General features: G+C 41.7%; 1 protein-coding gene and 1 long non-coding RNA gene across 3 annotated transcripts in view; both read right to left on the reverse strand.

The window, feature by feature from the left end:
* Positions 1 to 889: 889 nt before the first annotated feature.
* Positions 890 to 2,276, reverse strand: LOC306643731. The gene is made up of 2 exons (XR_013759035.1): positions 2,123 to 2,276; positions 890 to 2,092 (listed from the first exon to the last, which is right to left on the reverse strand). It is a non-coding gene; the product is annotated as an uncharacterized lncRNA (long non-coding RNA).
* Positions 2,277 to 10,790: 8,514 nt separating this feature from the next.
* The window catches only part of B3GNT2 (UDP-GlcNAc:betaGal beta-1,3-N-acetylglucosaminyltransferase 2), a 34,508-nt gene continuing 18,354 nt past the window's right edge, over positions 10,791 to 26,944 (reverse strand). For both annotated transcript variants that reach the window (XM_079109726.1, XM_079109727.1), the window contains exon 2: positions 10,791 to 13,326. In XM_079109726.1, the coding sequence (XP_078965852.1) occupies positions 12,121 to 13,317 (1,197 nt within the window). In that variant the 5' untranslated portion in view covers positions 13,318 to 13,326 and the 3' untranslated portion in view covers positions 10,791 to 12,120. The remainder of the gene's footprint in view (positions 13,327 to 26,944) is intronic.

Here is a 26,944-nt window from a genome sequence, read left to right on the forward strand (position 1 = left end):
GGACATTTGTGGCAGGCAGTAATCCTTTTAGAGTATCCTGGGAAGGGCCTGCCTGTTATTGATATTGGAAAACAGTCTGAATTGATCAGTTTGGTCTGCTTACCACAAGAATTGGAATTGTATAAACTTCAGAGTCAATGGAATTTTATTTTTAATACAACTTTATTGGGATATGATTCATAAACCTAAAATTTAAAGGTTTAAAGTGTATAATTCAATGCTTTTTAGCATATTCCCAGAGTTGTGCAACCATCAGCACAATGAATATTTGAACATTTTGATCATCCCAAAGAGAAACCCTACACCCTTAGTGTCACTCCCTACCTCCCTCTGCCACCAGCTCCAAGCGCCTGGCAACCACTAACCTGCCTTACCACTTACTACCTATTTGAAATTAAAAGGTCACCTCTACATGAGCCTGTTTTCTCACCTAACAGCTCTGTCTACTCTGGGTGCTACACACCTATATTGACAAATATCATAGGTGTGAATAAAGTGCCAGGCCTTGCACAGTGAGCCACCAGGGTGGGGCTTTATTGGACTCTGGGATGGCAGAGCCTGAGTGAAGCATCTGGGGGAAGCAAAAATCTCTGGACAGTTGGGCATGGTGGTGCACACCTGTAATCCCAGCAACTCTGGAGGTTAAGGCAGGAGGATTGCCAGTTGGAGGCCAGCCTCAGCAACTTAGGGAGATCCTGTCTCAAAATAAAAAAAATAATACTAATAAAATAATGATGTTGAGGCTCCATGTAGGGGGCACCCCCCACACTGGCTATATGGGTAGCTAAGCCCTAGCTCACCTTCTCAATCCTTCCAGCCCACCAATAAAATGGATCTTACACACACACACACACACACACACACACACACAAGCACACATATACCTTCCTTTCTTTTTCTTTTCTTGGCTCTGCACATGTCACTAGAATAAACCCCTACAAATTTGACCCTGACCAAGAAGCTGCACTCTGTCACCCAGGATGCACTGACCACACCAGGAAGAAGGCTGGGTACCCTCTCTTCCCCAGTTTTCCCATCTATATTCTCTGCCCCAGCACAAGGGCATCAACTCCCTTTCCTGGCTGCCTACTGCAGGCTTCTCATGAGAGGAAATCTGGTGGCACCCATAGAGGGTCTCAACCTAGGGAAGGAATGAGGCTTCCATGACATCTGTCAAGACCAAGAAACCCAACTCTAGCTAGCTTAAGTAAAAAAGGGAAAGGAAGGGTCTCATGGCCAGAGAGCTTGCCCGAGGGTGGACCTGGGCTCAGGGGCTCAAAGGCTCACCTGTCACCACCACTCTCCTGGCTTCCTATCCTTGATCTCACCTTCTGCCCAGGGGAAGCTTCCTCCAGGTAGTCAGGGAGATGGCCAGTGACTCCATCACCCCTTTAACCACACCAAAGGGAGAGGAGCTCCCCTCTCCCAGGCCTAGGGAGGATTCAGATAGGACAAGGTGGTCACCTGCCCTCCCTTCACCTGGGTCCCGTCTGTCTCCAAGAGGCAGATGGAGGGCCACTGCTGGGCAGGCAAAAGTGGTATACAGCCGTCCTCTCCACAGCAGCTATTTTGAGAAACTTCCCATCTCTGAGTAAAAATAGAGGCAAATGCTCCAAAGTAAGGGAAGAGTCTGAGAGGCGGAGAGAGCTGCCAAGAACAGCCATCCTGTAAATAAAACTGTGTGCTGGAGCACAGGGGGCCTGGGAGCAGCTGCTGTGCTTGGGCCTGGCGTCGAGGGACACTGGCTGAGGAAGCCAAGGTTGCCCAGCACGGGAAGGGAAGCTTCCCACTGCAGGCCTTGGTGCCCCTCCACCTGACCTGGCTCTCCTCTCTGGGATGCCCCAAAAGGAGGAATTGCAGGAACCCAGCCCTCCTTGCATAACACCCCACTGCTTTCTCCCTGAGGAGGTCTACCCTGGCTCATTCCTGCCTCAAGGGCTCGGCCAGGTGGTCTCCTTCTCCATCCTGTCCCCCTAGGATGGTTCTGGCCCAGGCCTCCACAGCAAGGGGTGTGTGCCCTTTGGGGCCCTGCAAAGTCACCTCTGACATGGACACGCCTTACACAGAGGAATCCTTACTCCTGTCAGCGTGGCTTTGTCCGTGCCCTGGAGTAAGAGTAGACTCTTCTTCCAACCCTGACCACCTGTGCTGAGGAACACTGAGCTCTTCTGTTCCATCTTAAGGCCACCGATGTTTTGAATGTGACAGCCAACCCTAAGGTGAGGAAGTGAGCAGCAGGGTAGATCCACATTCAAGGAAAGGGTAATGACCAAACAGTGAACAGAGACAGAAATAATAAAGTGACAGAAAAAAAAAAAAAAAAACCCAAAGCAACCTCTATTCATTGAGCATGTAGTACATGCCAGGCTCCAAACACTACATGAGTTAATACATTTAATAATATATACATTTTAAGTGTACAAATGCCCCCCCCCCCATGTTTTTTCTTAGTTATAAAGAGAAAAATAGTATTTTACCATGGAGAAACCCAGTGCACAAGGTCAATATTATCAGTAATAGGGACACTGTGGTATCATTAACCCCTGCTGTGACATACTGAGAAAGACAAAACATTGCTCCTGTGTGCTCATTGCTGTGTCAATGACACAGGGCTAGTGATATAGCTCAGTAGGTAGAGCGCTTGCCTTAGAAGCCCTGGGTTCAATCCTCAGCACTGCAAAAAAGAAAAGAAAAAGAAAACAAGCAAACAAAAAAATCACATTCTTTGCTGGGGATGTGGCTAAGTGATAAAGCAATTGCAATTGCCTGGCATGCATTAGGCGATGGGTTCAAATCCTCCAGCACCAAAACAAAAAAAATTAAAGGACACATAATCTCATTCTAACTATGAGAAAACATTAGACAAACCCAATACTGAAGGAAAGTCTACAAATAACAGGTACATTGTCAAAAATGTCATAGTCAATAAAGCTAGGGTAAGGGGTAAGATTGAGAAACAGGGGTGATCAAGAAAAAAAAAATACCAAATGCAATGTGGGACCTTACCGAGGATCCTGTAAAACTCAAATAAGGGCTGTAATGTATATAGACCAGAGTTATAGGAACTCCTATTGTTGGATGGTCCAATGTTGATTTTAATAATAATAATCTGGCTATGTAAGATGTTAGTATTGGGGAAAGTTGAATAGAAATATGCAGCTACTCTGTACTAGTTTTACAACTTTTCTGTAAGTCAGAAATTAATTCAAAATTGATATTTTAAAAGTTACTTTTGAATTTAAAGTTTCCTAAGTGGAAGTTTCACCCAACAAATTCAGTCTAAAGAAAATCAGCTTATCAGGTTATCTATTAGCAATGAAAAATGCCCAAAAACTGGGATAAAGCCCATATATATATAAAATATATAATATTTATATGTAAATATATATTATATATCATGTGTGTGTGGTACTGGGGTTTGAACTCAGAGTACTTTACCACTGAACTACACCTCCAGTTCTTTTTATTTTTTATTTTGAGACAGGGTCTCGCTAAATTGCTGTGGCTGACCTGGAACTTGGAATCCTCCTGTCTCAGTCTCCCAGTTGCTAGGATTACAGGCGAGTGCCACAGCACCTGGTAAGAACATTTTTAAGTGTCTGCTGTATCATTAGAAATCTGCCCAGGTGGGTTTTCCATGGCTAGGATTGTCCCTCGTAGTTGAGCAGGTACTCAATAGCAGGAAAAAGCACTAAGCATGTCTGCAATTTCCAAAGATGTGACAGTGAGACAGGCTGCCTCCCACGAGGAAGGGCTCCTCCCCAGCCAGAGAGCCAGAGGCCCTCCATGGGGTTGTTTTGCATCTTGTTTGTCTTGTTCCTTAGTCCAGCGGGGCACAGTGAGTAAGAAAGTGCTTCAGCCCTCTTGACAGTACATCACCACCCCTCCTTCTTCATTCCTTCCACGGTGACTCACTTGTAGAGGCTTTTGCAATCAAATAAAGAAAGGCATTTCCCACCAACTTTAAGCCCCACAGCTTTATCCTTCAATGTCTACCCTTCATTTCTCTTAGCCCACAAGAGGAAAAATAAATGTGAGATGTTGCTATGTAAAAGAGGCTTGGATTTGCACACATTTGATTATTTTCTTCTGTTTTTCTCTCTGTGTTTCCCTGGGTTTCTCCATCTCTCCAGCCAGGAGTGTAACAGCAGATCAACAGAGGCTGCCGCCAAAGAGTCTGCAGCTCTGGCCTCCTGTTTGACCGCAACTTGGAAAGCAGGTATGTTGGTCCTCAAAAGTCCCAATAGCCAAAACAAGAAGGCAGGACCTGTGCCTTGTCCTGTACTGGATCTTGGCACCTCCAGTCTGATTCTGTGTCTCTGCCCAGTTGGGCTTCCCGCAGCCCTCTCCCTGAGCAACACCGTGCTACATTTCATTCTCCTCTCTCCAGACCGCAAACTAGAAATAAGTTGTCCAGTGATTAGTTACCATCCCATTACTGTGCCACATTTTGTAATGAAGAAAAGGCATTCTGACCCTGGCTGCCTCAAGCCCTTGAACAGGAAGAACAAGAATTGTAGAGGGTCACTGAGTCCAAAGGAGGTGAGAGCTGGGAAGGTCTGTAGTGTCCAGGGAGATGTCGGGACAGTCAGACTGAGGTTGTGAGGTCAGGACCTGGCCATTTCCTACCTATCCCAGGAATTTTGTGCAGCTGAAGGGCTGCTACCTGGGCAGGGGTGGGTGGAGGAGGGAATCGACAACTGGCACAGGACAGACATCAACAAGTCAAAGCAGAATGTACTGATCCTCATGACAAAGGAACTGACCTTAGAGATCAGTGTTCCTGCCCTGATATGGGGGGACACTCACATCTCCATCATACTCCTGGGTAACCCAGAACCATATGGGAGGGAACTGAGAGGGTTTACGCCCTCCACTTGACCTGTCCTATTGGTGAGAGCACTCAAAAGGATCAAAGGGCTAGGTGTGTAGCTCAGTGGCAGAGCACTCACCTAGCATGAACGAAGATCCCCGATACTCGCCCCCCAGCCCAGACACAGGAGCAGGAGCCAAGAAACAATTATGTCATATCAGGGGGATATACATTGTAGAGACCTTAAAAAACATCCACTTCCATTTCTTACAAAATAGACCTCCCCCAGGCCTGGGGACTTGGAAAGAGACCATCCCCTAGGATGGGGTCAGGGCAAAAGCCTTTTACTGAGTTTGACTATGGTACTAAGAAGTCTCCACAAGCAGACAAGTGGGACCTCATGGGCTTCAGGGAAAGCCCAGACAGGTGGGTTCTGCAGAGGTGAAATGACAGAAGAGGTGGTGAGCTTGTACTACTTGGGTGCCCAGGGGACAGAGGGATCACAGACAACAGGATAGGTGGGAAGTAAACTCAGGAGGTTCTCATTGCTTTGAAGGGCCTTCAACCTCTCACTGAAAGAGACTGAAAACTGGGATTGATTCAGAAAAGAGTGAAAGGCAAGCACAAAGCCCTGGGTTCAATCCCCAGCACTGCAAAAAAAAAAAAAAAAAAAAAAAAAAAAAAAAAAGAGAGAGAGAGCGAAAGGTAGAAATGTTGCAGGAAGATGCTCAAAGATAACTGTGAGGAACCAGAGGAGACCTTAGGGGAGAGGCCCAGGAAGAGGCTGCGGGAAGCATGGGAAGTTCAGAACCAGGATGTTGACAGGCTTAAGGAGCCAAAGCAGGTTTCTGATCAGCAGCTAAAGAACCAGAACAATGGATATTGTGTCACCCAGAAGGAAGAATTTCAAGGTGGTCAGTGCAGTGAAATGTTAGAGGTCAGCAATGACCTTCCAGTTCAGTTCCCAGTTCAGGAGGACTGTCAGAAGTATCTGTGCTGTATAATGACAGTGAAAAGATTCAGAGACCTAAGGCAGCAGGGGCAATAAAAAGTTACCATCAACAAAGTAGATGGTACAAACATTTCATTTCTGAAAGAAAAGGCATTATACTAAGGGCCAAATGGAAGAGGAAACTGCAGGCCAGAACATGAATGGGAGAAGGCTGCAGAGGATGTGGGTCAGCCTTCCCAGGGGAGCTCCAGAAAGGGTCTCAGCCTGGAGGAAGTGGTGGGGGTAACTTCCTAAGGAGTTGGCTATACACAGCTGAACCAACCCCCACCCCCCAAACACACACACACATACCTGCACTCACAAGTGTACACACAAAAATACCAGCTGGGTCGAGAATGAGCTCAGATGCTTACCTACTAAGAATTGTTCCCTAAACTGAGCAGAGACACAGTTCTCAGTTTGGGAAGAGACCGTATGTCAAACACTCCAAAACAGCAAAGAGTTCCGGCAAGGGGTGGGAGTGTCAAGGCCACCTGCTCCCCACTTGCTCAATTCATGAAGGGAAACCAGGACACATGCTCAGTGAGATCCTCCTTCAGCTCCACTGCAGGAAATTGGCTTCTAGGATAGATGGTCTTGAAAAAGAAACACTTCCCAGAACTTCTACAAATCAGTTTAATCCTTCATTCACAAAAAGGGCTGAGAATCACTTAGTATTCTCTTCCATGATAATCAGGGAGACTTAACTAAGTCCTGAGATAATGCACTAATAATTATCAAAAGAAAAGTAATCTGTTTCATTATAAGGAGTCCTTGCATATTTAAAGAACTGGCTCTTATGGAAAGGAGGACAGTCAGGAAACAGACATCATTTTGGATTTTTTTTTTTTTTAAAGAATAAATTTGGTGGGCCGAGTCTGTGGTTCAGTGGTAGAGTGCTTGCCTTGCATGTGAGAGTCCCTGGGTTCAATTCTCATATAAATAAATGAGTAAAATAAAGGTCCATCAACAATCAAAAAAAAAAATAAATAAATAAAGATGACTGAAATAAAAATTCCTATACATAGCTAAATAATGAGCTGGTTAAGTGGATTATAGAGATAGTTGTACATAACTCTATGGTCTACCAAAATTGTACACTTTATTTTTTCTTAAGGGTTTTTTTTTTTTTTCAACATGGGGGATTAAACCCAGAGCCTCACACATAATAGGCAAGTACTCTACCACTGAGCTACATCCCCAGCCTTTCACTGTACACTTTAAATGGCGAATGTTACAGGAGGAAAGTACACTTCATTAAAGCTATTATTAAAAAATTGCCCAGCCAGGTACAGTGGTGCAAGCCTGTAAACCCAGCTATTTGCGAGGCTGAAACAGGAGGAAGTTTGAGGCCAGCATCAGTAACTTAACAAGATCCTGTCTCAAAATAAAACGAAAAGGGCTGGGGCTGTCACTCAATTTAGAGTGCTTGTCTACCATGCATAAACCGGGTTTAAACCCCATTCCTCCCCCACACACATGCGCACACACACACACACACACACACACACACACACATGCACCTGCACACAATCCTAACAGCCCATCTCTCAAAGGCCTCAGACAGGAGAATTCTGAGGTATGTATTTTGCATTGTTCTTGACCCCCCACAGGACTGAACTTCCAGGGTGGTAGTTGGTTTCATACATCCACACACACTCCTGTTGGACACCTTCCCTTCCCAGTATCACTTCCCAAAACTCTACTTACACAAGAATCCTCATCTAAAAGTCTGGAAGAACTCAAACCAAGGGTAGCATAGTTTTTATTTTGTATTCTTCTGACCTGTTTTTTTAGAAAAGAAGTGATTGAAGGCAGAGACTGGATTAGGGTTATTCATGACCTGTCATGAGGGAAGCCAATTTCAGGGAGGGTTTGGAACTCTAGTTGACAGGTTGAAAAGGGTAAGTCACAGATGGTAGGTTTCCAGAGCTCTGAGGTGAGCCCTTGCTGCAGACTTAGGGTTCAAGTTCTCCATGTGCCTTACTGCCTAAGAAGGATGAAAGAGCTCTACTCTAATGCCAGACCACTGCTGAGAAGCTGCAAGCACCTTCGTTCAATTCAGATTACACTCATATTAAAACCTCAGATTCTGCTGCTTCAGTGCAATTAATAATCTGCGTTCTCATGGTGCCACAGGAAGAAAGGAACTGCCAAAGCTCAAAAGCCACCACGGCTGCTTGGGACGAAAATTCCCGACCAGATCAAAGTGACAGAGAAGCAGGAAGTAGACCTGAACAAACCTCCAACTCTCAAAAGCACGGTTTTAAAATACATAGACGGTATAGAAATTAATGCTATGTTCCAATTATTCCAGGATGTAATATTTTCACACATCTTAACTATCTGTAATTGAGGAACATCATACAATGTATATAAATCATATTGATTGGCAGAGTTTTTCAATGAAAAGATATTATACCTTGCAACGAACAAATATACGAATTCATGTGGTATGAACAGATTTGGGGGGATTCTTTAAAGAAAAAAATGACCTCATTCTTGACCTCTCCCTTTCAAGATGTAGTAATATGAAAGGCAAAAAATTCTGTCAGTTTATCACTTTGAGATTCAAATCAGGATAAATACTTCAATTTTTCAAATTTACTATTAGCTCTAAATAAAGTTCAGTCTCAAAATCTCTTATTCAGTAGATGTTCCTAGCATTGAAAACAAAAGTATAGAATTAATGTTAAGAAAAACACAAATTTGGGCTGGGGAGATAACTCAGTTGGTAGAGTGCTTGCCTTGTAAGCACAAGGCCCTGGGTTCAATCCCCAGCACTGCAAAATAAATAAATAAATAAAAATAAAAAACACAAATTTATCCCATAACCTCAATAGTCCAGCACATCAATGAAAGATTTTCCCCCTTGTTCTGAAGAATTTTTCCTTTGTCTGGCTTTGTTTTTTGTTTTGTTTTTGGCCAGAAAATAAATCACAGAAAAGTTAACTTTTAGCTCAAGTAAAGGCTTCATTCATTTCATCTTTCCTGGAAGTGAAAAAGAGTCATCTCCCTTTCCTGCTTCTGATGGGCTAAGATGGCTTAGGTCATCAAATATTCATCACTACCAACCAGAAGTGCAAACATGGGGGATGGTCACTCTTGGGTGTCTTTAATTCTGGACCCAATTTCCAGGGTAACCAAGTGTTTCCCCAACTTCCTATCCTCCTTTTCCAGGCTCCCTCAACTCCAAAAGAGGAGATGGGCATAATTGGAGTCAGGGGTGGGAAGGTGCTATTTTGGTCAGCCTTTCCCTAAGGCCTTGTTATAGCTTAAATGTGAGATGTACCCCAAAAGCTCATGTGTGAGACAATGCAAGAAGGTTTAGAGGAGAAATGACTGGGTTAGGAGAGCCTTAACACAATCAGCGAGTTAGTCCCCTGATGGGACTGAGTGGTAACTGAAGGTGGGTAGGGTGTGGCTGGAAGAGGTTGGCATTGGGGGCGTGGCTCGGGTATATATTTTGTACCTGGAGTGGAGTCTCTCTCTGCTGCCTGATCATGTGAGCCGCTTCCCTCTGCCATACTCTTCTGCCATAATGTTCAGCCTCACTTGGAGCCCTGAGGAATGGAGCCTGCTATCCATGGATTGAGACCTCTGAAACCGTGAGCCCCCATATAAATTTTTCCTCCTCTATAATTGTTCTGGTCAGATCTTACAGTCACAGCAGCAAAAAAGCTGACTAAAACAGGCCTGCTTGGGTTTATGAAACACTCAAATTCTGGCAACGCTCATTCTTCCTTTTTGACCTTCAAACTCAAAATCAACATGAATTGACAGCAGACATGAAAAAAGTCAGGCTCCTGTTTCTGCTGAGGCTTCAATTGTTGAGCGGTTCTCAAAAGAATTAATTAGTCTTGTTGGACTTACCACCAAGAGAGAGGGGATCAGGTCAGAGTCCATCTCAAGGGAACCAAGGGAGGGCTTCATGGATTAGGCTCAGTCAAGTATTGTAACTGAGCCCAAGCGTGTGTACAGCTCTAAAACCTGGACTCCCTTTGCTGCAAAGCCCAGGAGGTTAATCTCAAAGCACAGCAATGATCAGCATTGTGGGCTCAGGCAGTCAGTGCACAAGAACTTCCGCCAAATAAAAAAGGGCCAGAGATTATCTCACCCAAATATAATCAACACCAAGGACTCATGTTCCAACAACAGCACCCTTATCAACTGCAGGCTCACAAAATCCCCCCAGCAACCCTCTAAACCTGTTATAAGGCTTCTTTCTTTGCAGAAGACTTGAAACCTCATGGAAGCAGATTCCCTATAAGGAAATTCCTCCTCAGGAGAAATCTACTACCTGAGACTGCATGGTCAAGTTACAAGGACACATGCACATTGTGAACCAATTACCTTTGGGTGTTCTCAGAGCTTCTTTATTCCTCTCTAAACCTAATATGGCAGAGTGGCCCTTTGGGAAATGGGTTGGCAACCACAGGAGTGCAGAGGTCAGATGCAGGCCCCATAAATCCTTCAGAAAGACCAGGTTTCAAAGCCTTTGAGCCCACATCAAGGATCTGTGAGCTCACACTTGCTCATACATGGCCTCAGCACTCCCAAGTAGTGGAGGACAGTCTGCAATCTTCTTACAACACCAGTCCTCCTGTTCTGAGTTTTATCAAATGTCCACTTGTTTTTAAGTGCACATTGTTCACAGGAGTCTATGAAAGGAACAGGAGTGGTCAAGGCTGCCTCTGTATTTCATCAGTGTGGTCACAACTCCACAAAAAGGAAACAACTCAGGATTCTATGGTCTTTGCAGTGCAGAACCTTTCCCCAGTTAAATTCTTTATATTCACTAAAAACAGAAGCATAAGTAAACATTCACACTTCTCTTTAAAGACTAAATGGGAAAGCACTTTTGAGATTTTAAAAGGAAAGATGGATGATCCATTGAGAGAAAAACTCACAGTTCAAAATTATTGTAATGGCTTCTGGGGAAAATGTAATCAAATATAGGAAAACACAAATTATTACACACAACAATTAAAAATATGGTGACTTTATTTCCACTTTTTTACAGTCCCTAGTACTGCATGTGATAAGAATTCTTATCTCTAAAAACACAAAAATATTTCAAGAAAGCATGTTACAAGATAGTACATATAAGCAATAGCTTGGCAGAATTTTATCAACTCTAGTAGTTCATACTCCCCAAAAAACACAAAATTTTAAAATTCAAAAATAACCATTAGCTTTATTTAATATATGTTACACCTTAACATTTAAAATACCATGCTCTAGTTAAATATTTCACCAACAACACTGTATACAAATAAAAATATTACACAAAATATATTTAAGAAAATGTTTTGGTCTTTGATCTGAACAATAAATAAAAACACAGGCACTTCTACACTGAGACAGGGAAGCAATCACTACTCAGAATAATAATTTTGTATAAGCAACATGTGAAAATATGGCAAGAATAGAATCCTGGAGTTTTAAAACTGACAGACCATGTAAGAAAAGGTCTGCAACTTCAAACCTTTCACTTCAAGTTCAAAAGTCACTATGCTTCCTGATCCACAGTGAAAATTCGCAAACCCATATATCTGTCAGGGGCAATTCAATTTCCAATTGGCTATTATGAAATCATACTCATTATTTTCAAAAATACTAAAATCAGATCATTATTATGATACCACCTAGCAAACCAAACACAAGAGAAATTAAACTCATTCTCTCCTCATCAAGACCACAAGACCACACCAAGATACACTGGATGTGTCACACGAGCCTCATTTTGCAAAATTAACTGATTAAATTAACATAAGAAAATACTGTTGGGGTGGCAGGAAATTTTGACTGAAGTCCATTTTCTAGATAATTTAAAAAATTCATCCAAATTTCATGAAAATAAAGGTAATTCCATTTCACAAAACCACTGAGTCATGAATAACAATGTCATGGTAGCCATTAGGTTCATAAACACCTGAATTCCAGATAAATCAGGCATGATAATGGAAGTAGGAATAATATCATATAGCAGAGCAAAATAAAAACAACTTACAATAATCACATTCTAGGAACTTATGATTTCAGATAAGAAGGGAGGACAAATTAGAAAATAATGACCACTAGCTGGTAGGCAAGTTCAGAACCAATCATCCCAACAAATCCTCCATAAAAATTATCATCTTCTGCTTTCCCTAGTCACAAAAGTACCAAACTAAAGGGTTTGGAGGCCCTCAAATGGATACTACTTATGAAGGTAATTCTGATGGTTTAACACAGAAATTACCCTAATGTGAGAAAACAGCATGGGAACTAGGGAAGATATGTCTTTCTATGTAAAAATTAGCCTGTATATATTTTAGCATTTTAAATGAGCATTTTGCAACCGAGACCAAATATCAATCATCTCTTGAGGTTTTCTACTATGTACTAACATCAGATCTACGTAAGAACAGATGTTATTCTTATTTTTCTCCTCAATATCAAATGTCCTGAAGCCTTTGTGTTTTTCTGGAACGAGGCCAAGTTTCTGAAGGCACATTCCAGTATAAACGTCATCAATGGGGTAAAGATGGACCCGGTCAGTTATGTTGTACAGCCTCAGGGCCAGGTGGCCGGAGTAGAGGAACCCACCTCCCCCTGCATAAGGTGGGTAGACCCCAGAGAAAACCACCTCTGGGATGTAGTACTTCAGTTTCTTGTCTCGATGAGGACCAGCATTGTGGATCACATCACCTATAAACAAATCTTTGGCTTTGTGCTTGGGAAAGCTATTCAAGTAATTCAGGATGTGATGAGTGTTCACAAAAACATCGTCGTCGCCCTTGAAAACAAACTCTGTGTCTGGGCAGGAAGTGCTCACCCACCTGAGAAACAGCACTTCCTTCAGAGACAAGTTGAAGAAAGTGTCTCTATAGTTCCACATAAGAATGTCTTGGTGCTTCTCACTCTCAAATTTCAGCATGTCAGAAAGGTCAGGGTGGTTGTCTTCTGGGGGAGTCTGGCCCAGCAAGAAGACTCGCACCACTGTCTGGTTCCCCTCGTTGGTTTCTCTGCCCCAGGACTCCCGAATCGCTTGCCTTCTGGCAAAATGTGGAGTGAGAGACTTAATTGCCAGCAATAAGAAGGGTTTCTTTGCACATTTATTCGGTTGATCTATAAGCAGTGAATAATTTCGACATCTCAAATACAGGAGAAAGTCTTTAAATCTGTCCGGCAAATTGTTAAAATCTGTCACAACTGACATGACCCTCAGGTCAGGTTCACAATAATTCAGATGGCTTGTATTTGATGACCCATATACATCCCCCGTTTGGTTGGCCAACACGTTCAAAATGGGATTGTACCGCTTGTTCAGTTTTTCTTGTTCCCTGTTCCAGTATGCTTGAGGAGGTAAGCTAGATATCTTCCAGAACTTTTCTTTGGGTATTATTACTTCCCCCTTTCCATTTTTTTCTTGGCTGCTGCTTTTGGAGACTTCCACAATCAAATAAATGAAGGCATTTGCCATCATCAGGATACCCAACAACTTTATTCTTCGACGTCCAACACTCATTTCTCATATCTGGAATAAAAGGCAGGGAAGTATTACATTAATTCGATAATTATGAATTTGCAGTTGCATGTACATTTTAATTCATTTCACTTGCCTTTTTGTCTCCCCAGGAAGAATGGTTTAGAACAAGGACTCTAGACTTGCCAGCTCTGGCTCAAATCATGACCCCTCCTCTCTAGCTTTGTGACCTTTGGCAAATGGTATAATAATTGATGTCTCGGTTTCTCCATCTGTGCAGTGTGGACAATAACCATAGCAGGCACTATGTAAGTGATGATTAACATCAGTGTTGTTTTAGAGACCCAGAAAGCAGAGAAAAGGGTCATTAGATAACCACCTGGGTATTCAACTTCTTTGCTTATGAGGTTACATACAAATCAACTACAAAATGATTTGCCTATAGTTCATAATAAATATATTTTATACTGAGATACAATAATGCATTTATTATTATTATTATTATTTTGGCAGTACTGGGGATTGAACCCAGGGTGGCTTTATCAAAGAACTATATCCACAGTTCTTTTTAGTTATGTGTTTATTTTTAAATGTTGAGACAGGCTACTGACAGGCTTGCTAAGTTGCTGGGGCTGGCTTTGAACTTGTGATCCTCCTGCCTCGGCCTCCTGCATAGCTGATTACAGGTGCTACTGTGCCCAGCCATATTTTTTGTGTTGCACTCTTAATTTCAATTTTAAAAAAGTGTTGTTCCCTCAATTATTTCCATTTTATATCCACCATTGCATAGACAAGAAAACTGAGGCAGAGAGATTAAGATGCCTATGGAAGTAGGAAGTGGAAAAGACACTGCATATTCCACTGTGCATTAACCACACTGTGTATTCTGAGTAATAAAATGAAAAAAAGACTCAACAACTTTATCCCAATAACTAAAAACTGAGAACAAACCAAATATCAAAGGAGAAGGGGTTATCAAATCATGGCATATTCATGCAATTGGAGTATCCATTAGCAATAAAAAGGAAATAATTGTTACCAGCAACATTACATTGTGAATGAAAGCGAGACCCCCAAACTTCAATTTTTTTCTATTAACTCCTTGTGAAGGAGGTGGAGGCCTGGGGAGGGGAGAAGGAACATCCTGGGATCCGAATAAGTACTATGTACGTGCTGCTCTGGGTGAGGGCTTCGAAGATGAGTTCATCTGTCAAAGTTCAAGATCTCGATTGTGCATGGCAAAAAAGCAAATGCAAATGACATTTTAGTGAAGCATCAAAGGATTTCGGGCTATGAGTAACAGAGGAACAAACGAAGAGTAAGGAAATATTTTCTAGGGACAACTCCAAGATTCTAATACCACTGCAACAGATGACCTGCACAAGAACAACTATTTAGACAAGCTTGACATTAAAAGAAAACCCAAAAAAGTGGAATGGAAAAACACTCTAAAGAGATATTAGACTTTTCTTACCAGGTCAATTCTACAACTGGGAACTTATCCGAAAGCACTGTTACTATTATTCCCATTTTACACCGAGGAAACATATTCAGAGCAGTTAGGGCTAGCCTGGACTCTCAGCCAATGCCATCGGATTTCAATGGTAGTCAGTCTTCTCCAAAAACTTATAAAACAAAGTGGTCTGACTATTTTAATCAAGAGCAGTATTTACTTTTTAAAAATAGAAGTGGATTTTTAAGTTCACTGGGTTCTAACAAACAGTCAAGGAGAAAGAACATTTGTCGTGCTGAGAATGCTGTGAAACTATGACATGTTGAACATCTCAGATCAGATTCACTGGAATTCACAGCTATTTTATTTCTCCTAAGATCCATCTAGTAGATCTTAATTGAGTGGATTGCATTTACCACTGCAAAAGAGTTGACACAGACCAACAGTCAGGCCCCCCACAACCACAAGTCAAAGATATTAAAAGAAAAAAAAAAATGTACCTGTATTGAACATGTATGGACTTTCCCCCTTTGTCATTCTTCCCTAAACAAAACAGTACATGGCTATTTAAGTAACATTTAGACAGCACTGGGTATTTTAAATACTAATGCTACTTTATACAAGGGACTTGAGCATCCATGAATTCTGGTAGCCACAGGAATCCTGGAACTAAATCTCTGGATACCAAGAGATGACTCTCAGTAAAAGGGTTGGTATTATTTTATCTATTTATTTGTTTGTTTGTTTGATTTTTAAGAGATGGATGCTATGCTGCCCAGGCCAGGTCCAAACTCTGGGCTCAAGCAATCCTCCCATCTCAGCCTCTCAAGTAGCTGGAGCCACAGGTGGGCACCACTGGAACCAGCCCTTATCTCACACCTCCAACTTCCTAAAGCCTTTGCACATCTAAATAGAGTAAAGGAAGAGAAATGACATAGGTTCCTCAGCTCACTAAAGAAAGTAGCCTCCCATCACCATTCCATGTCCCCTCACCCTCCAGTCACTACTCACTTCTATCCCTCCAGAATCCCACCTCTGAGCCAGCAAATAAAGGAGGGGGGGGGGGTTTGTTTCCATCCAAAGAAGGAGATCACAGTACATTTCTTACTTCTTACAGTTCAAAGCACCTCAAGTCACACAGCCTGAATAACATCAAACTGTCCTTATCTAAATAACAGGGTCACACCCTCAGGTTGGCTGCTTTCAAATGAGTTTTTCAGCAGATCTTAGGAGTGAGCTCCCTGCAGGTCGGAGTCCGGTACATCTCAGGTACTCTCAACCCCTGTGCTGTGAAGATGTGAGGGCTCCAATGGCAAAAGGCACTTGCATGGTATCTGATGCAGATCAAGAACTAGCAAATAAATCACAGATACATTGAAGGGGTTTTGTTTGTTTTTAATTTCCAGACTTGAGACAAAATACTTTTCAAAAATAAATGGTTTTCTCCAAATTGAGACAGTTCTCCAAATGCAAAAGCAGCCCTTGACCCAAGGCTGAGAGAAAAACAACAAGGAAAAGGATAAGGAAAAATAGAGAAAAACTGTAAGAAAAAAGATCTGGAAAGATATGCAGGTTGGGGAGGTGGGAAGACACCCAAAACCCATTATGAATGGCTAAATACCAGGCATAAGAGAACTGAGATACCAAAAGACAATTCCCAAAATTTCTAAAGTAAAAGCTGACAGCTTACAGAAGAAGAAAGGGAGTTAACAATACTTTTTACATAGCAGGCTGTGAGTTTCCAGAGTTTAACTCTTCTAGAAGAAGATGTAGGTGAAAAGCATGGAAAAATGCAGATAAATTAATAAGTTAAGCATCCAGGTTCTGAGGGAAGCCATGGATGCCTGGAAGGCAGCCCTAACTATGTACATTTCCATCACAAAAGCTCCAACCCTTCTTTTGAGAAAACTTTTTTTTTTAATTTATTTTTATTGTAAACAAATGGGATACATGCTGTTTCTGTTTGTACATGGAGTAACAGCATACCATTTGCGTAATCATACATTTACATAGGGTAATGATGTTTGATTCATTCTGTTATTTTTCCTTGCTCCCCACCACTCCCAAACCCTCTTTCTCCTCTATACAGTCCCTCCTTCCTCCATTCTTGCCCCCCACCCACCCCCCATTATGTGACATCATTTGCTTATCAGTGAGATCATTCGTCCTTTGGTTTTTTGAGGTTGGCCTATCTCACTTAGCATGATATTCACCAATTTCATCCATTTGCCTGCAAATGCCATAATTGTATTATTCTTTATAGCTGAGTAATATTCCATTGTATATATATATATACATATATATATATACATATATATATATATATATATATATATATATATATATACATATATATACACCACAGTTTCTTTGTTTCTTTATCCACTCATCAATTGAAGGACATCTAGGTTGGTTCCAAAGTCTGGCTATTGTGAATTGAGCAGCTATGAACATTGATGTGGCTGTATCTCTGGAGTATGCTGATTTTAAGTCCTTTGGGTATAGGCCGAAGAGTGGGATAGCTGGGTCAAATGGTGGGTCCATTCCAAGTTTTCTAAGGAATCTCCACACTGCTTTCCAGAGTGGCTGCACTAATTTGCATCACCACCAGCAATGTACTAGTGTACCTTTCTCCCCACATCCTCGCCAACACCTATTGTTGCTTGTATTCTTGATAATCGCCATTCTAATTGGGGTGAGATGGAATCTTAGTGTAGTTTTGCTTTGCATTTCTCTTATTACTAAAGATGGTGAACATTTTTTCATATATCTGTTGATTGCTTGTAGATCTTCTTCTGTGAAGCGTCTGTTCATATCCTTAGCCCATTTGTTGATTGGGTTATTTGTATTCTTGGTGTAGAGTTTTTTGAGTTCTTTATATATTCTGGAAATTAGTGCTCTATCTGAGTATGAGTGGCAAAGATATTCTGCCACTCTGTAGGCTCTCTCTTTGCATTGCTGATAGTTTCCTTTGCTGAGAGAAAGCTATTTAGTTTGAATCACAGTTATTGATTCTTGCTTTTATTTCTTGTGCTATGGGAGTCCTGTTAAGGAAGTCTGATCCTAAGCCAACACGTTGAAGATCTGGACCTACTTTTTCTTCTATAAGATGCAGGATCTCTGGTCTGATTTCAAGGTCCTTGATCCATTGTGAGTTGATTTTTGTGCAAGGTGAGAGACAGTGGTTTAGTTTCATTCTGTTGCATATGGATGTCCAGTTTTCCCAGCACCATTTGTTGAAGAGGCTATCTTTTCTCCATTGCATATTTTTGGCACCTTTGTCTAGTATGAGAAAATTGTATTTATTTGGGTTTGTGTCCATGTCCTCTATCCTGTAACATTGATCTTCCTATTTTGGTGCCAATACCATGCCGTTTTTGTTACTGTTGCTTTGTAGTAGAGTTGAAGATCTGGTATTGCGATACCCCCTGTTTCATTCTTCCTGCTAAGGATTGCTTTAGCTATTCTGGGTTTCTTATTCTTCCAGATGAATTTCACGATTGCTTGCTCTATTTCTGTAAGGTACGTCATTGGGATTTTAATTGGAATTGCATTGAATCTGCATAACACTTTAGGTAGTATGGCCATTTTGACAATATTAATTCTTCCTATCCAAGAACATGGGAGATCTTTCCATCTTCTAAGGTCTTCCTCAATTTCTTTCTTCAATGTTTTGAAGTTTTCATTGTAGAGACTTTTACCTCTTTGGTTAGATTGATTCCCAAGTTTTTGTTTTTTTTTTTTTTTTTTTTTTTTTTTTTTTTGAGGCTATTGCAAATGGAGTTGTTTTCCTCATTTCCCTTTCAGCTGTTTCATCGCTTGGGTATAAAAATGCTTTAGATTTATGTGTGTTGATTTTATAGCCTGCTATTTTGCTAAATTCATTGATGAGGTCTAGAAGTTTTCTGGAGGAGTATTTTTGGATCCTCTAAATATAGAATCATGTCATCAGCAAATAGTGACAGCTTAAGTTCCTCTTTTCCTATTCGTATCCCTTTACTTTCTTTGGTCTGCCTAATTGCTCTGGCTAGAGTTTCGAGGACAATGTTGAATAGAAGTGGTGAAAGAGGACATCCCTGACTTGTTCCCGTTTTTAAAGGGAATGGTTTCAGTTTTTCTCCATTAAGAAGGATGTTGGCCATGGGCTTAGCATAAGTAGCCTTTACAATGTTCAAGTATGTTCCTACTATCCCTATTTTTTCTAGTGTTTTGAGCATGAAGGGATGTTGTATTTTGTCAAACGCTTTTTCTGTGTCAATTGAAATAACCATATGATTCTTATCCTTAAGTCTACTGACATGATGGATTACGTTTATTGATTTACGGATGTTAAACCATCCTTGCATTCCAGGGATGAACCCCACTTGATCGTGGTGCACATGATTTTTAGATACGGTTTGCCAATATTTTGTTAAGGATCTTTGCATCTATATTCATCAAGGATATTGATCTAAAATTTTCTCTTTGATGTGTCTTTTGCTGGTTTGGGTATGAGGGTGATATTAGCTTCATAGAATGAGTTTGGTAGGGTACCCTCCTTTTGTATTTCCTGGAATACTTTGAGAAGTATTGGAATGAGTTCTTCCTTGAAGGTCTTGTAGAACTCGGCTGAGAATCCGTCTGGTCTTAGGCTTTTCTTGGATGGTAGATTTTTAATGGCTTCTTCTATTTCATTGCTTGATATTGATCTGTTTAAATTGTGTATGTCCTCCTGGTTCAGTTTGGGAGGAGCATATGTCTCTAGAAATTTGTCAATGTCTTTGGTAGTTTCTATTTTGTTGGAATACAGATTTTCAAAGTAGCTTCTCATTATGTTGTGTATCTCAGTGGCGTCTGTCGTGATATTTCCTTTTTCATCACGAATTTTAGTAATTTGAGTTTTCTCTCTCCTTCTCTTTGTTAGTGTGGCTAAGGGTTTGTCTATTTTGTTTACTTTCTCAAAGAACCAACTTTTTGTTTTGTCAAATTTTTGAATTGTTTCTTTTGTTTCAATTTCATTGATTTCAGCTCTGATTTTAATTATTTCCTGTCTTCTACTTTTGCTGTTATTCTGTTCTTCTTTTTCTAGGGCTTTCAGCTGTAATGTTAAGTCATTTAGTTGTTGACTTTTCATTCTTTTCTGGAATGCGCTCCATGCAATGAATTTTCCTCTTAGTACTGCTTTCATAGTGTCCCAGAGATTTTGTTATGTTGTATCGTCGTTCTCATTGACCTCTAAGAATTTTAAAATCTCCTCCCTGATGTTTTCTGATATCCATGTTTCATTCAATAGCATATTACTTAATCTCCAAGTGTTGGAGTAATTTCTGTTTTTTATTTTGTTATTGATTTCTACTCTCAGTCCACTATGATCTGATAGAACACAAGGCAATATCTCTATTTTTTTTTTGCATTTCCTAAGGGCTGCTTTGTGGCATAACATATGGTCTATTTTTGAGAAGGTTCCATGTGCTGCTGAGAAGAAAGTGAATCCGCTCAGTGATGGATGGAATATTCTATATATGTCTATTAAGACTAGGTTATTGATTGTGGTATTGAGTTCTATGGTTTCTTTGTTTGGTTTTTGTTTGGAAGATCTATCTAATGGTGACAGCAGTGCATTAAAGTCACCCAGAATTATTGTGTTTTGTCTGTATGATTCCTGAAATTAAGAAGGATTTATTTGATGTACAGGGATGCACCATTGTTTGGGGCATAAATATTTACTATCATTCTGTCTTTCTGATTTATGGTTCCCTTAAGCAGTATGAAATGTCCTTTTTTATCTCTTCTGACTAACTTTGGCTTGAAGTCCACTTTATCTGATATAAGGATGGAAACCCTCGCTTTTTTACTGAGTCCATGTGCATGGTAGGTTTTTTCCCATCCTTTCACCTTTAGTCTGTGGATGTCTTTTTCTATGAGATGAGTCTCTTGCAGGCAGTAAATTGTTGGGTCTTTCTTTTTAATCCATTATGCCAGTCTATGTCTTTTGATTGATGAGTTTAGGCCATTAACATTCAGGGTTATTATTGAGATATGATTTGTATTCCCAGTCATTTGGCTTATTTTTGGTTTTTAAGTTGGCTTGGTTTCTCCTTTGAGTGGTTTTTCTCTGAGGTAGTTCCTCCCTTTGCTGACCTACATTGTTTTTCATTTCCTCCTCATGGAATATTTTGTTGAGAACGTTCTGTAGCGCAGGCTTTCTATTTGTAAATTCTTTTAACTTTTGTTTATCATGGAAGGATTTTATTTCATCTTCAACTCTGAAGGTTAGTTTTGCTGGGTATAGGATTCTTGGTTGGCAACCATGTTCCTTCAGAGCTTGAAATATGTTGTTTCAGGCCCTTGTAGCTTTTAGAGTCTGGGTTGAGAAGTCGGCTGCTATTTGTATTGGCCTCCCCCTATATGTAATCTGATGCTTTTCTCTCGCGGCCTTCAAAATCCTATCTTTATTTTGAATGTTAGGCATCTTCATTATAATGTGCCTTGGTGTGGACCTGTTGTGATTTTGTGCATTTGGTTTTCTGTAAGCCTCTTGTATTTGATTTTCCATTTCATTCTTCAGGTTTGGGAAATTTTCTGATATTATTTCATTGAATAGGTTGTTCATTCCTTTGGTTTGTATCTCTGTGCCTTCCTCAGTCCCAATAATTCTTAAATTTGGTCCTTTCATGATGTCCCATAGTTCTTGGAGATTCTGTTCATGATTTCTTACCATCTTCTCTGTTTGGGCAACTTTATTTTCAAGATTAAATATTTTATCTTCATTGTCTGAGGTTCTGTCTTCAAGTGGTCTAGTCTTTTGCTGATGCTTTCCATTGAGTTTTTTATTAGGTTTATTGTTTCCTTCATTTCAAGGATTTCTGTTTGGTTTTTTTTGAGAATCTCTATCTCTTTGTTGAAATGATTTTTTGCTTCCTGCAGTTGCTCTTTCAGCTTATTGGTATTATCATTCATTGCCTGCATTTGCTCTCTTATCTCATTTCTGCTTCGAGAATCATCTTAATCATGTATAATCTGAAGTCCTTTGCTGACATTTCTTCTAACATACTGTCATTGGATTCTATTATTATAGAATCTAGATTTGTTTGGATCATTTTCTTCCCTTGTTTTTTCATGTTGTTCATGTATCTTCCCCTCTAGCAGTGCAGATCTGGGGTGTTGCAGATTTCCCTCTATAGGCTTATAGTGGCCCTATAGGTTTCCAAAACCCTTTCTGTAAGGGGAGATCAATATTAGCAGTGCCCAAATCAGACACAATGCAATCCTAGACCAAATAGCCCCTATAAGGACAAAAACAAAATTGTAATAATAAACAGAATGAGTTCAAATATTATCTTCAGTAAAACAAAGAGATTTGCAATAAGGTCTGCAGTTTCAAATGGAGGACAAAGAGGATGCAGAGGGATGTAGGATGTGGCTGTTAATGGGATAATAAAAGAATATACAGAAGTTCTAGATAATAGAAAGGGTGAGAGTGTAATAAAAAGAAATTGGATGTTAGCATGCAAAAAAAGGGAGAAAGAGACTCTGAGGGAACAGGTAAACAAAAGGAAAAGAGAGCAAGAAAAGTAAAGAAATAAAAACTTAAATTTTTTCAATAAGGGGAAAAAAGAAAATCTACAGTATAACAGTCATATAGTAATGAAACCTCCCAGTGTTCAGTAGCCTGGTGCATGAGAGGTATGTGACAATGAGCTTCAAGCCTCCGGCAGGCATCTCAGAATGGGATTTGTACTACCTAAAGATCGGAGCTCGGGCTTCCAGGATTAGCCCAGATGGCCGCTCTGGTTTCAAAATGTGTTGGCAAATGGGGAGCTGCAGGTCAGGGTGTGGCCGTGGTCAGCAGGAGGTCCTGGAGGTGGGATGCGGTTGGTTAGGCAGGGGTCCTGGAGGTTGGGTGTGTTTGGTGTGGTTGCAGGATCCTGGAGGCCAGGTGCAATCAGTCATTCTTGGGTCCTGGTGATAGGGTGCAGTCAGTTGGTCTGGGGGTCCTGACGGCAGGGAGCAGTCAGTCAATGTGAGGGCCCCAGAGACAGCGAGTGATCGGTCGGGCTGAGGGATCCTGGAGAAGGGGCTCAGTCAGTCCAGCAAGGGGTCCTACAGGGCCTGGCTGTTGTCTCAAAATGGTGGCAGCCACGTGTAATCAAACCTGCAGGTACTGTAACAGTGAACTTCCAGGCAACAGCAGGCAGCTGGTGCTCCACTGGCGGTCGCGATCAGTTTGCTGACTGTTGTCAGACAATCGGGAGGTGAACCTCGTGCGTTGGGTGATTGATAGGTGCAAGGCAGGCGATGGACAGGCGAGAGGCAGGCAAATGGCAGATGATAGACTCCTGACAGTGAGCAATCTGCACTCAAAAAAGGTGTCGATATGCTGGCAGATTGCAGGTGATCACAGCAGACAAATGGGGTCAACAGCAGGGGATCGATAAGTAGCAAAAACTGCCTCAGAAAGAAACAGATATTCTCTCCTTGAAACCGGAGTTACAGAGCGACAAGGAATGCAGCCTCCCTCTAGTCCGCCATCTTGGATCTCCGTGAGAAAACTTTAAGTAATACATTCGGCTTTCAGACCTTGGCCAACATTTCCAACTTCATCAGCTACAATTCAAGCTTTAATTTCCTAGTCAAGACCCAGTCAAGATGAGTCCTCATGTCACCTCAACTCAAGACAGGTCTTATGGCTGGCTATCTAAGGAATATCATCCTCACCCTGTACTTGCTCAAGGCCTCCAGCTAGCTGAGCATCTTATTGCCCATTTGGACCCCCTCCAGGAACTGACAGGATGCCACTTTACCAGTGAGAAAAATGAAGGCTCAGGGGAGTGGGGGAAGGGATTTGCCTGTGCATGACACAGGAGCTAAGAATGAAGCATGGCCTCCTTCTGGCGTCAAATGCAGGGCTGTCTGCGTGTCTTCCTTTATCTACAAGGCACAAACACATTCTTAAACCTAGCTCAGGTCTACAGTCTTCAGGACTGGCTCTAGACTGAAAATACCCAAGGTATGGGGTCATGTACATCTGATCGTTGCCAAGAATCTTAAAAGAAAGGGAAATAGGAGCACCTATCAGATCCTGCCCCTTCAAACAATGGGCCAGTCTTTCTTTGAACAGCCTACATTCCCAAAGGCTCGATTTGGGGCAACTCTTCCCATTACTTGCAAAGAGTATTTTTTGCCAACCTACTGAGGAGGAAGGATGCAAAACCAAGATTCTCAATTGCATACTTCCTTAAGGTTGCATCTTGCACTTGTGACCTGGGTATAGACTCCTGCGTAAGAATTCTGCTTTTAGACTCTTACAACAAACTGAAGAGGAGATGATAAAGCAATGACTCCCATAAAAACATCTGTGGGGAAAAGTTAACTATCTTAGCTAAATATTCCCATTGCAGACATAAAGCCTGATTCTGAATCCTTTTTTGAGCAGGAAGTTACATTGCTCAAAAAAAATTTGAGGAAGAATTACTTATCCAAAGCTGGGGAAAATGGCATAAACCTTCACTGTGAAATACAGAATTTTTATAATAGAAACAGGAGAAATTCCCACATGCAAAAAAAAAAAAAAAAAAAAAAACCCAAAAAACAAAAAACAAAAAAAGCATGACCTTAGCTCTTTACCTTGTCCCCAACAGGGGAGAAACAGTTTTCAAACTTCTAACAATTGTTGATTTTGTTTAATGAAAAACAACTTCTTTATTCTGCAACTAAAATATTTAGAAAGGAATGTGGAAACAGGGAAAATGTTAGCTGAAAATGGATTACAAAACAGAATGGATATTATGCTTCAAATTATGTGAACATCCAGATAAAATACCACACACAACAGAACTGGTTTGTTCAGGGAACTAGGACTAGAGGCTGTTTCAATGTCCTTTAATGCTGCCACACCACCTTTCCTTCAAGCAGCCCCTGTGGCACACCTGGAACACTGCCCAGAAAAGGAAGCTTGGCACAGGGGCCTAGACGCTGGGCTCCCACCTCCACAGGCCTCTGTAGCCTGTCCCTGGCTGCACAGTGCCACATGCATTGCCTCACCAACCTGACACCTGTAGTGGTTCAGAGAGGCTGTCACTACCCTGTCCCAAATCACCTGCACCCCTCACCTGTGCCACACTATCTATCAGAAAAGATTCCTAGATAGAAGAGTACCATGTGAATACATGTGCTATATTTTTAAAAATATGAACCAAGCACCAGCGATCTAAACGCCCCTGCACACACCTTGCAGATGGGGAAGAGATTGAGGCACTAAGGAATGATGAAATTTGCCCAAGGTGACACAGCTGGTAAATGTAGAGCCAGGATTCAAACCCAAGCGAAATGATCTCAGAGTCTGAGTTTTAAACCATAATGCAAAGTGAATCCTGATGCACAGGCTTAGGATGACAGGAACTGAAGGGATGCTAGTTTTATTTTCAGTAGTTAATCTTCTTAGAGTAATTATTTTAAAAGCTTTATATTTATACATTTTAACCCACTAAACTACCATGAGACAAAAATCAGATATGGGAGGCAGGGATGTTCTAAGTAACACTTATTGAATTATTACTCAGGCAAAAAGCAGTCAACTCTCCTCTTATAAAGGAGGAAAATGGGAATCTTGGTTTCCTAGCCAGGAAGCAAGGAAGGGAGGATCTGAGCCCAGGCAGTCTGCCCCCAGACTGCTACATATTGCACTAGAACATGGGGAAAGATCATCAAACTGTGAGAACAGACGGTGATAACCGCATGACCTCAGGGAAGCCAATTTCTCAAGACCTTAGTTTCTTGATTAAGGAGCTGTTTTTATCCCCCCCCCCCCCCCATATAAAACCATGGTTGTCAAAAACATCAATTTTTCTAGTTTCCTATTGTTCTATCAACTGGCAGCTATGCTCCTCTTCCCCCAAGGGCTCCCTCCCACCCAGTCACAGGAGGTGACCAATGCTAACAACTACCATTTTCAATTGGTTTAACTCCAGCTGAGAGCACATGCCTTCAGCTACTCAGACTTGATTTTCTTTAGGACCCCAAAATACTGAAACAATTCACATGTTTCATATACAGACACCAGACTGGAAACCACTGAACTGGATGATCCTAAGAGGTTACTTACAGACCTGAAAGTTCTAAAAACAGAGGCAAAGTTCTGTCCAGCATATGTGAATGTGACCAAGGTGGCTGCCCACAGTCCATTCTCACAGAACCCTGAGGCAGGGACTAGCCTTCCCCAACAAGGGGCTCAGGCAAGTAATATACCCAAGCCAGACCCAAAGCCCATGCCAAGATGTCCTGTACTACCCCCAGCAAGGTGGTATGGTGACATTAAATATCCCCCAAAGGCCCATGTGCTAAAGGCTGGGTCACCTTTACAATGCTATTGGGAAGTGGGGAACCTTTAAGAGGTGGGGTTTAATGGAAGGAAGTTACATCTTTGAGGATATTGGGACTCAGATCCTGTTCCATCCCCACTGCCCCCCCATCCCAGCTTCCTGGCCACCATGAGGTACGCAGTTTCCTCTGTTACATGCTCCCACCATGATGAACTGTCACCACAGGCCCAAAAGCAGCAGGGCCAACTGACTCTGAACTTAAACCTCTGACAACATAAGCAAATAAACCTTTCCTTCTTTAAGCTGATTTATCTCAGGGTTTTGTCACAGAGCTATAAATCCAATTAACAAACAGGTTAAGGATTTTTAAAAAGGCAGAACCTTCTTGTAATCATGAAATAAATGACCAGACACTCCCACCCAATCAGGTTGAGACAAGGAGGCTGGAACCCCAAACTTGTGACTCAACCCCAGGAGAGTCTGATTCAGCAGCCTCCATGTCTAGGGGGTCCTGTTTCCTGCTCGCTCTTTGGCTCAATCCCCAAATTCTCAGAGAGAAAGAAGCAGTCCAGGCCCACTGCCACACAATGAGGGCAGAGAACCAGTATATCTTTGTGCCTGCCCTGCTCTGGGGGCCTGGCAAGAGTGGTTTCCCTAATCTTCACCTCCTAGGCTGCTCCATCTGTTGCCTGCTCTTTGCCAACCCTTTCCAGGTTCTGCTCAGATAAACAGAGACAGTTTGCAGCTAAGTGGTTCTGGGGGAGAGAATAGCTCCCAGCACTCATGGCAGATGGTGGGGTGATGAGGATGTGAGCGCAGAGGCTCAGTGGTACCAGAAGGGCTGGGCCATATCTAGAGCAAGAGGACTAGCCTGGGTTTCTGCCAGTGCTAGGGCAGGGAGCCCCAGGACTCCACC

The sequence above is a fragment of the Sciurus vulgaris genome, assembly GCF_902686455.1.
Source record: "Sciurus vulgaris genome assembly, chromosome: 14".
Classification (NCBI taxonomy): Eukaryota; Metazoa; Chordata; class Mammalia; order Rodentia; family Sciuridae; genus Sciurus; species Sciurus vulgaris.